This window comes from Quercus robur, chromosome 10 (genome assembly GCF_932294415.1).
Source record: "Quercus robur chromosome 10, dhQueRobu3.1, whole genome shotgun sequence".
Lineage (NCBI taxonomy): Eukaryota > Viridiplantae > Streptophyta > Magnoliopsida > Fagales > Fagaceae > Quercus > Quercus robur.
The window spans coordinates 6,356,713-6,367,970 of NC_065543.1; the positions used below are offsets into that span (position 1 = coordinate 6,356,713).

The 11,258-nt window shown below is 39.3% G+C and overlaps 2 protein-coding genes across 2 annotated transcripts; both read right to left on the minus strand.

Moving 5' to 3' along the window:
• Nucleotides 1-710: 710 nt before the first annotated feature.
• LOC126703778 (uncharacterized) lies at nucleotides 711-2,694 on the minus strand. Its single transcript, XM_050402850.1, has 2 exons — nucleotides 2,121-2,694; nucleotides 711-1,516 (listed from the first exon to the last, which is right to left on the minus strand). The coding sequence occupies exons 1-2, from the start codon at nucleotides 2,692-2,694 to the stop codon at nucleotides 711-713; spliced, it is 1,380 nt and encodes a 459-aa protein (XP_050258807.1).
• A 4,597-nt stretch (nucleotides 2,695-7,291) lies between these two features.
• On the minus strand, nucleotides 7,292-9,052 carry LOC126703779 (uncharacterized). The gene is made up of 2 exons (XM_050402851.1): nucleotides 8,342-9,052; nucleotides 7,292-8,149 (listed from the first exon to the last, which is right to left on the minus strand). Exons 1-2 carry the CDS (start codon nucleotides 9,050-9,052, stop codon nucleotides 7,292-7,294), a joined length of 1,569 nt encoding a protein of 522 aa, XP_050258808.1.
• Nucleotides 9,053-11,258: the final 2,206 nt, after the last annotated feature.

The window sequence follows — 11,258 nt, forward strand, 5'->3', positions numbered from 1 at the left end:
TTGATCTTCCCTAACCTCATGGACTGCCTTCACTTGCTGCAAATAATTTTTTTGCAGCTTCACTAATACCACTCAATGGTATTGTTTTCTCCCTCAGCCTAACTCTATTACGGTGCGTCCAAATGTGCCACGCTGTTATCCCAAACAGCTCGCCTGAACTTGGTTTCTTCAAGCACATCTCCATCAGGTCTAAAAACGTCTCGTACACTGTCAGATCTTCACTCACCCAATTGAAATCCACACACCACACCCTCCTCACCGCCTCACAGCTCCACAACGCATGCTTTATATCTTCAGGCTGCTTCCCACACAGCTCGCTATAAGATTCATCCACAACTTTCCTCTTCATGAGATTTACCTTAGTAGGTAAACGATCATTACAGGCCCTCCATAAAAAGTGAAGTATCTTCCCCGGTACCTTCAACTTCCAGATCTTAGACCACAGCGCAGCCATTCCTTCTCTACTTGAACCCGATGCAGCATCCCTTCTTCCCTCTTCACAGAGTAGCTTATATCCGGACTTAACCGAATAAACTCCATTCTTTTCTGCACTCCAATAAAGACAGTCAGCTTGGGGCACCATACACAAGGGAATCGCCTTAATTTGTTGAGCTTCATGGGGAAGAAATAGACTCCACCAACTGTTCATTCCAGCCATCCCTATCCGATGATATCAACTCAGCCACCTTTATATTTTCCTCCAAACCCGGCTAGACAAGAGTTACTTTACCACCTGAACTACCCGGTAACCAATTATCCACAAAAACTTTTATTGATTTGCCATCCCCTACCCTCCATTTTGCTCCCATTACCATCACCTTTCTTACCCTCAAAATACTCTTCCATGCATAAGAATCAGATTTTTGTTTGGCATAAAAAATGGTGCCATTAGGGAAATATCTAGCCTTAAATACACGGTAAAATAGTGAGCTTGTATCATGACTAAGCCGCCACACCTGCTTGGCCAACATTACATCGTTGAATTTTGCCAAATCCTTGAACCTTAAACCTCCTTCAATCTTTGGTTTACAAAGAGTATCCCAATTCTTCCAATGTATCTTCCTTCGTTCCCCCGGTTGTCCCCACCAAAATTTCCTGATTAACATTTCAATATCCTTACACAACCCAATTGGGAGTTTGAAGCATCCCATTGCAAAAGTGGGAATAGCTTGGACCACCGCCTTCAAGAGAACTTCCTTCCCCGCTTGTGATAATAATTTCTCCTTCCACCCTTGCAATTTCCCCCAAACCCTGTCTTTTATATAATTCAAACTTGCTCTTCTATTTTTACCAACCACCGCAGGTAGTCCCAAGTACTTCTCATAATGCTTTATCTCAGGCACACCGAGTAGTACTTTAATGGAATTTTTGGTCTTCTCTCTCACTGCTTTCCCAAAGAAGAAAGTTGTCTTCTCCGCATTTATTTGTTGACCTAATGCCTTTTCATACACTTCCAAAATAGTTTGAATGGATTTCACCTCCTCCACCTTTGCATGACAAAAAAGGAGGCTGTCATCTGCAAAAAATAAATGAGAAATTTTGGGCCACCCCTACATAGAGAGAACCCATTAATTTTTCCTTCATTTACAGCCTGCTGAATCAATCCATTGAACCCTTCAAAACATAATAAAAACAAATATGGTGATAAAGGGTTCCCTTGTCTCAAACCCTTAGTTGACACTATATTACCCTTGGGTTCCCCATTAACCATTATAGAAAAGGAAACAGTGCTAATACATTCACAAATCCAACCCCTCCATCTAGGATGGAAACCCATTCTCTCCATTATTTTCATCAGAAACTCCCACTCCACCTTATCATAAGTTTTACTCATATCTAATTTCATAGCCATAGACCCACTTTTTCCTGTTTTTTTTTTTTGTTTCTCATATGATGTAACAACTCAAAGGCCACTAAAATATTATCTGAAATGGCTTTGTCAGATTGGAAGGCACTTTGATATTCAGAGATGATACATGGCAGAATTTTTTTCAACCTATTTGCTAGAACCTTTGAAATAATTTTGTACAAAATATTACGAAGAGCTATAGGTCTAAAATCTGACACTTTTATAGGACTCTTCAGTTTGGGAATGAGAGTGAGATGAGTATGATTCAAACCTGTGGGGATCTTGCCGGTATTTAGACAAAACAGCACCGCATCTGTCACATCATCGCCAATATTCCTCCAATAGTGCTGATAGAAGATTGGAGGCATCCCATCTGGGCCAGGTGCCTTTAAAGGAGCCATCTGATTCAAAGCCCTCTCAACTTCCCCTCTACTAAAATCTCCAATCAACTCCTTATTCATTTCCTCATTGACTACTCGGCCCACATGTTGTGTTACTTCCTCAAAACCATTTGGGTTTGAGGTTGTAAACAAACTACTATAGTAATTTTCAAACACCTCAGCCACCTTTTCCTCCCCCACACACCATACCCCATTATGATCCTCAATTCCCAAGATGCGATTTCTCCTAAACCTTTGAGAGGCTTTAGTATGGAAGAATTTAGAATTCTTATCACCTAATTTCAACCAATGGGTTTTGGATCTTTGCTGCCACATCTGCTCCTTCTTTACTAACAAACCCACCAATTCACCTTTTAGCTTTGTCACCAACTCCACATTATTTCCTTGTAGAGCCGAATTTTCTGCCTCCCTCAATCTTTTTTTTTCTTTTGAGCTATCTCCCATGTTACATTCTTAAAACAATGTTCACTCCACATTTTTAATTTTACTTGGCACTTTCCCACTTTGTTCACCACACCACCCATTGGAGTACTGCCCTCCCCTTCCCTCCAAGTCGAGTTTACTACATCATGACACCCCTCCTCTTCTAACCACATCTTCTCAAACCGCCATGGCTTATTTTTTCTCACCGGTATCCCACAAGGATGAATTAACATTGGTTTATGATCCAACGTTCCACATTCTAAAATCACCACTTTTGTTGCCGGATAATTTCCAAACCAATCCATTGTGCCCAATGCTCTATCTAAACATTCCCATACCGTGATTCCATTGGCAATATTTTTGAACCAAGTAAATTTGCTCCCCATAAACCCTAAATCCATAAGCCCATACTCATCCAAAGTATCTCTAAAATCTTTCATTTGCCCATACGACCTCAATCTCCCTCCACTTTTTTCATGAGATTTTGTAATCTCATTAAAATCCCTGGCACATAAACTAGATTTGATGGGTATTGCTTTTAAAACTATTGAGGCATGATCATATTTTGTAACTACTAATACTTATATATATATATTTTTTTTTTGGCATAGAACTTGCACAAATGAAATTGGATGAGCTTGTGGAAGATGTTATGAATTTGGACATCAACAAAGAATCTATGGATGATAATCGTAGTCATAGTCAGGATTAGTCTATTATTTGCTCCAATTATTTCAATATTGATACTTAGCATTTAGCGAGTTCCAAGGATATTATATTTTTGTTGAACTATGTTTTTTTTATTTATGTTAAACTATGTTATTTTGAATTTTGGATTGAAATGTATGCACTTTTTTTAGAGTGTAGAGAACTTATTTCTAGATGAATGTTATATTTTTGTTGAACTATATTATTTTGAGTGTGAGTTGAAGACTTGAAGTGTATGCACTGCTTTTGAGATGTAAAAAAAATTATTTCTAGATGGATGTTATATTTAATATTATGTAGGTGGAAATGGGTTGTGTTACATTCGTGTCAACCCAACATGACTCGTTTATTAAGCGTGTCAAATGGGTTGGGTCAGGTCAACCCGCCTTATTAACAAGTCGGGTTAGTGTTGAAGGATCATGACACGATTATTAAATGGGTCGGGTTAGGGTTGAGCCATTTAGTCGAATACCCCTACCTCGACACGACACGAACCCGACACGCTAACTTGAATAGACACCCCTACTCCTAATATAACAATGTAATTTTTTTTTTTTTGGTAAATTATAATTTAGCCCATATGATTTGACAATATTATAATTTAATCTACAAAAATTCAATTGTCATATTTAAATTTTAAAGTTTGGATTAAAATGAAATCATCAAGAGTTCTATTAAAAAATAAATGTTTTCTCACATATACTACATGTGAGCAATTATATTCCCAAAATTTATTTAGTATCTCTCTCTCTCTCTCTCTCTCTCTACGAGTATGGCTAGTGAGTTGTGACTATCAATGATATCCCTGACGAAGAAGTGATAGGTGATAAAGGGATTTTTCCGACTATTTAGCATAGTTTTCAGACCTAGACCTCGATCTCTCTGATCTCCTATGGCTCTTCTTCTATAAGTGTTATGTATATCTCCTTTGAGTAATCTATACAGTGTGGTTAAGTTTTCTATGTTAGATTGGTAGATAGTCGGGTGGGGTTAGCAACATGGAGATGGGACGAAGAGACAAATTTTGCTGTTGGTTCTGTGGGAAGAAAGAGAGAGATTCCACTTTAGCTTTACATAACTTTTATTTTTGTCATAAAATATACTTTATCCTCAAAATTGAAACGTGGTCCTAATCAACACTTTTGTGTTTTAAGTTCTTAAAAAACCTGTCATAGTAAAATGGTATCAAACACATATTTTTACTCTTACCAAACAAGCCCTAAAATTAAAGAAGTCGGTTTAACCTAATAAAAAGTTTGCTTCCTCTTTCTTTTCCAAAAAAAGAAAAAAAAAAAAGTTAAAGAAAGTAAATTATATTTTAACCTAAAGTCTAATATATGACTAGGAAGATTCATCAAATGTACACAAATTTGAGTCCATAAAATTGTCTGATTGTTTGAAGGTAAAAGAGGAAAGCTAAACTGTGTCCGAAGGTAAAAAAAAAAAAAAAAAAAAAAAAAAAAAAATCACAACATACTAAGGTTGTGTTTGGCATTGGTTGAAAAATGCAGTTTTTTTTACTATTTAGCTTATTTTTGCTACTATTTATGAGTCTCATGATATTATTCATGGGTGCTAGTGTAATATTTCGGCTAGTTTTTAGTTTTATCTATAATACTTTCAGTAGAAAGTTTTTAGTTTTAGTGAAATAAGTTGTACCCAATTGGACTATAAGAGACAATATTTCTTGCACCTCTTGTTGTTTCTCACGAAGATATCCAAAGTTCAAATCCCTTTATCCCCATTGTTGCCTATCAAATTATCCACCAAAAAAAAAAAAAGTCATGAAGTATCTATCACCTTGAGTTATGGACTAGGTTGTAGATTGGCAAAATCGTACAAAAGTGTAGAGAGTAGTGATTTTCATTCTAAATCAAACTCCTAACATAATCAAGTCAATTCGAAACCCAGTTAAGACTAATTTACCCCACTAATTAATTAACACACAAGTACCATGTGGTTGTGGGTGGGCGACATGGATTATGACTTAAACCAATACAAAGCTGATCGACGAGAAGTGAGAGAGAGAGAGACTTACCGATGGTTTGTCGCGAACTGGGCGGCAGCGGCGGCAGCTTGGTGAGAGCTTCAGAGCTAAGACTCGACGAGAGGCGTCAGGCGAGAGAGAGAGTTAGGGTCTATTTGGTTGGAGGAGTGGAAAAGTGGGTGGATGGAAAATTAGTGGGAGGATGGAAAAGTGGGAGGATAGAAAATATTTAGTTTTCCCTTGTGTGTGTTTGGTTGGAGGGATGGAAAAGTGGGAGGGTGGAAAACTCTTTTGTTTGGTTGAAAAGAAAAGTGGGAGGATAGAAAATGTAGTTTATATAAATTGACTATTATACCTTTGTTACATAATAGGTAAGAAATAGATTTATTTGTACTCATTAAAAAATATAAAATTTACCAACAATTATATTTTTCAATAAGAAGTGTTATGTCCACAAAATTTTTCGCAATACTTTCACAACAAAATTTATGTGGAAAGTTGTTACTAGTTTTAATTTGAACCCACCACTGAAATTATTTTTTTACTCATCAATATTAACTAATAACAATCTGTTACTTAAAATTTATTGTAAAAATATTATGAAAATATTGTGGGAACATTTTTCAATTAGGATTTTTTATTCTTTATATTATTTCTCCTTTCTCTCATTTCATTTCATCCATACGTTTTTCTTTCTTTCTTTTTTTCTTCTTGTTTTTCTCCTTCACACACGTTGTCCTTATCTCTATCCCTCCCTTCTTTTATTTTCTTTTTCTCCCTTATTCAAGAACGTTTCAACACCATACTAGCAGCTCTCATTCTCTCTCTCTCTCTCTCTCTTTTCCTCCAGCTCCTGCTCTCTATTTTTTTTTTTTACTTGATTCCAAAACATTCGTCCCCAACACAGTCTAGATGGGTCATCTTTATCCCAAAGCAATTGGCCCAGCTTGGAGCCGTCGCTCATCTTCATCCCCAATGCAGTCCAGATGGGTCAGATGGCTTCTGTCTTCTGTCTTTCGTCTTTTGTCTTTTTGTCTTTTTTTTTTTTTTTGCTTGTTATGATTTGATTAATTTTAAAATTGTGTTTTTGAGTTTGTATTCTGATAATCTGATTATGCTTGTTTTTCAAAAAAAAAAAAAAAAAAAAATTTGATTATGCTTGAGTTTAGAGAAGGTCAACTGCTTCAGCATTAATTCCGAATTCTTGGCGGGGGCGAATCCCGTAACCCGAGCACTGCCCAAGTTTATCTCTACCGGTATGATTGCTTCCGCTCTATATGTCAGAGAGAATGGAGTTTCTCCCGTGGACCTCCTTGGAGTTGTCCGGTATGCCCACAGAACATTAGACAACTCTTCTGCCCACTTGCCCTTAGCACCTTCTAATCTCTTCTTCAACCCGTTCACAATGGCTTTGTTGGTAGCCACAACTTGGCCGTTGCTTTGCTGATATGCCGGGGTAGAATACCGGTTCGTGATGCCGAGGCTACTATAAAACTCACGGAAAGCTTTGCTGTCAAATTGTAACCCATTGTCTAACACTAGGGGCTCTGGTGCCTCGAACCTCATCACTATGTTTCTTCATACAAACTTCTTAACATTCACATCCCGGATGTTCGCCAGCGCCTCTGCCTCTACCTCCGCCCACTTGGTGAAGTAATCTATGACCACTAGAACAAACCTTCGATTTTTTGTAGCTTGAGGGAGCGGATCAACGATATCTAGCCCCCACTGCGCGAAGGGCCAAGGGCTACCAATGGGATTTAAGCTCCCTGCCGGCTGGTGGATCAACGGAGCATGCTTCTAACATTGCTCACACTTCCGTGCATACTCGGCAACATCCCTTTGCATTTGTGGCCACCAAAATCCCTAAGTTATTGCTCGATGAGCTAATGAACGTCCCCCCACATAACTGCCGCACACTCCCTAATGTAGCTCGGTCAGAAGTTCTTCAATCTTGCTGAGGTGCAAACATTGTAGGTAAGGCCCTTCAAAAGACCTTCGGTATAGCTTACGATCAGCTGATAACCAATACTGAGCAGTTGCCCAGCGTACTTTTTCTACCTCCTTCTCGTTAGCCTGCACTAGATCCTCAGCTAAAAAGTCAATGATCAGATCCATCCAACATGGTTCAGCTGTTGTTACTAGTGAAACACCTACACCTGCATTGATACTTGGCTTTACTACCAACTCCACTTTGATTAATCGAGGAATATTCTCAGTTGATGATGACGTCAATGTGGCCAAGGAGTTAGCATGCCGGTTCTGTCCCCTGGCCACCTGAGTCACTCTTACACTCAGAAAGCGGTCCATAGTTTGTTTCACCAACTGTAAGTACTCCATCATCCAGGGATCCTTGGCCTCAAAGCTTCCCTGCACCTGATTGACCACCAGTCGAGAGTCCAAGTAGACCTCTACTTCCTTAGCACCTAGATCTGAAGCAACTCTCAATCCAACAAGCAGGGCCTCATTCTCGGCTTCATTATTAGAAGCTTTAAAGCCTAACCTAAAGGAATGCTCCCATTTTATTCCTTTTGAGGTGATGACTACGATTCCAGCCTTGGCTCCTAATGCACTGGACGCACCGTCCACAAATACCTTCCACGGGATTACCTCTACAGGGCAAATTATCTTAATCCCCCCTCTCGGGGAAAACTCTGCAACAAAATCGGCAAGAACTTGACCCTTCACCAAGTTTTTAGGCCTGTACCTAATGTCAAAAGAGCCCAGCCGAGTTCCCCACTTAGCTAGTCTTCCCGTGAAATCAGATCTCTTCAATAACGACTGTAGAGGATACTTGGTCAATATGTAAACAGTATGAGCTTGAAAGTAATGGGGAAGCTTCCTAGTAGCGTGGACTAATGCTAATACCAACTTCTCTAGAGGCAAATACCTCGTCTTGGTGTCGACCAAGGTTTTGCTGATATAGTATATTGGTCGTTACACACCTTGATCTCTTAGCAGCACGACACTCACAGCATGTTCAGATATCGAAAGATACATGTATAAGTCTTTTCCAGGCTCCGGGGCTGTTAGCATAGGGGCCCGCATTAAATATTCCTTCAAACCCTGAAAAGTCTTTTCACACTCTTCGTTCCATTGGAATCCTTTCCATTTTTTTAGAAGCTGATAAAATGGACGGCACCAATTGGCAAATTTGGAAATAAACCGGTTAAAGGCAGCTAACATACCGGTCAGTATTTGAACTTCTTTTGGATTGCTCGGCGGTTTAAGGTGTTTTATTGCTTCAATCTGATCGGGGTTAACTTCTATTCCTCGGTTAGTGATCAAATACCCTAGGAACTTGCCAGCCCCCACTCCAAAAGCACACTTGTTGTCATTGAGGTGCAGCTTATGCCGTTGAAATACTTCGAACACCTCTTTGAGATCGTCAATATGCTTTATGTCCCATTTGCTTTTTACTACCATATCATCAATGTATACCTCAAATGTGCGCCTAATCTTATCTCTGAACATTCTCGTCATCATCCGTTGATATGTGGCCCCGGCATTCTTTAACCCAAATGGCATCACGATATAATGATAGTTAGCATTAGGGGAAATGAACGCCGTCTTCTCCTGATCCTCGGTAGCCAGAGCAATTTGATGATAACCCTGAAAAGCGTCTAGAAAACTCATCCTTGGGTGTCCGTAGGTGGCACTTACCAGCTGGTCAATCTTTGGCATAGGAAATAGATCCTTTGGACATGATCGGTTCAGGTCAGTGAAGTTAACACAAACCCTCCATTTGCCATTCTTTTTTTTTAGGCGAAAAGCACATTTTGGTCCCTACATTTTCGCACAATTCCTACTTTGGTCCATAAATTTTATTTTTACCGCTTTTTGTCCCTGTTTAGAAAAACGCCTTCTGTTTTAGTCCTTTCCGTCAGTGTCGTTAGGGCACTGACCTACGTGGCAAACAGAATTATTAAAATAATAATAAAAAATTTTATTTTATCATTAAAAAATGCCAAATCAGCATTTAAATTTAAAAAAAATAATTTATTAAATTTAACTAAATAAAAAAATAAAAAACAAAAATAAAAATAAAAAATCACATTAATTAAGATTGAAGTGTGTCTTGAGCAAGAACAACAAGAACACATACACAAACCCAAAAATTAAAATTCAAAAATTAAAATTTTCAAAATCATCATTTTCTCAACTTAGCAAAATCATCAAATCCTAAAACTCCAAACTACCAAATCAATCCAAAAATACCTCACAACCAATCCAAAAATATTCTGCACCGTGGAGAAGCTCAGGAAGCTTGCATCCAGTGACGCGAACCTCGCGAGCGTCGAGCTCCAAGTCGGCAGCCCTACGGTCCTGCATGATCTGATCCAAATCTCTCTCGTCCTCAAGCGAGTCATCCAGTCCCACCGACTCGTACTGGTCCTGCTCATCCATTCTCCGATAATCACTGCATTTCATTTCACCAAGTCCCACATTTTTCAACAATTTTCAAAAAACGAAGGAAGCAAATATCGAGATCGGATTGTGAGTCGAGAGAGTACTTACTCCAAGAAAGTGTTGTGGAAAAGGTCCTCTCCGTCGTCCTCTTCCTCGACCTCTTCCGGCTCGTCTCGGATGATTTCGGGATCCATGGCGGCCTCGTCATCGATGTCGATGTCGTCATCATCCGTGAAGTTCTCGGAAGTGCGAGGGATCTGATCGGTGTTGAATCCGGCAGAGGTCAATGATTCCGGCATTGAAACAGGCGCCGGATTCTCTCCGGAGTTCCCTCCGTCTTCTCCTCCACACCATCTCCAAACTCTCATGTGTATGTGATGATTTTGAAAATTTTAATTTTTGAATTTTAATTTCTGGGTTTGTGTATGTGTTCTTATTGTTCTTGCTCAAGACACACTTCAATCTTAATTAATGTGATTTTTTATTTTTATTTCTGTTTTTTTTTATTTAGTTAAATTTAATAAATTATTTTTTTAAATTTAAATGCTGACTTGGCATTTTTTAATGACAAAATAAAATTTTTTATTTTTATTTTAATAATTCTGTTTGCCACGTAGGTCAGTGCCCTAACGGCACTAACGGAAAGGACTAAAACAGAAGGCGTTTTTCTAAACAGGGACTAAAAGCGGTAAAAATAAAATTTAGGGACCAAAGTAGGAATCGTGCGAAAATGTAGGGACCAAAATGTGCTTTTTGCCTTTTTTTTACCACCACAATATTCACAAGCCACTCCGGAAAGAATATCTCCTTTATAGCCCCAGCTTCCTTTAATCTCTTGACCTCTTGCTTGACAGCTTTGTCTTGCTCCTTAGCCGATCTCCTCGGCTTCTGCTTCTTGGGAGGGTATAAAGGGTCCACGTTGAGCTTGTGAACTATGAACTTGGGGTCCACCCCGGGCATCTCATACAGGCTCCAAGTGAACACTCTATATTCTGCACAAGAAACAGCAGCATCTCTACCCTCTTTTTGTCCTTCAAACTTTCTCCTATCAGAAATTTCTATTATCATTCGGTAATATCCTCACTTTTACTAAGTTCTCGGCACAGCTAGTCCCCGCTTCCTCTTGGGGTTCCTGTAATTGCTATAAGGGAGCCTTCTCGGTTGACTCCTTTTGCTTGATTCCCCGGTCAATTGCGGCTACCAAGTACTGCCTGGCCACTTGCTGATTACCCTTTACTATGACAATACCTTGCTCGGTGCGGAACTTGACCTTCTCATGTAGGGTGGACGGCACTGCCCTCATTGCATGAATCCACAGCCTTCCAAGGATCACCGTGTACGGAGAAAACAAAGTGACCACTATGAATGTTACCATCACCTCCTTACCTTCCATATTAACGGGAAGTGAAATCTGCCCTTTTGGATCACCATCCGGCCATCAAACCCCATCAAGGGCGTATCGTACTTGGAGAGATCTTCA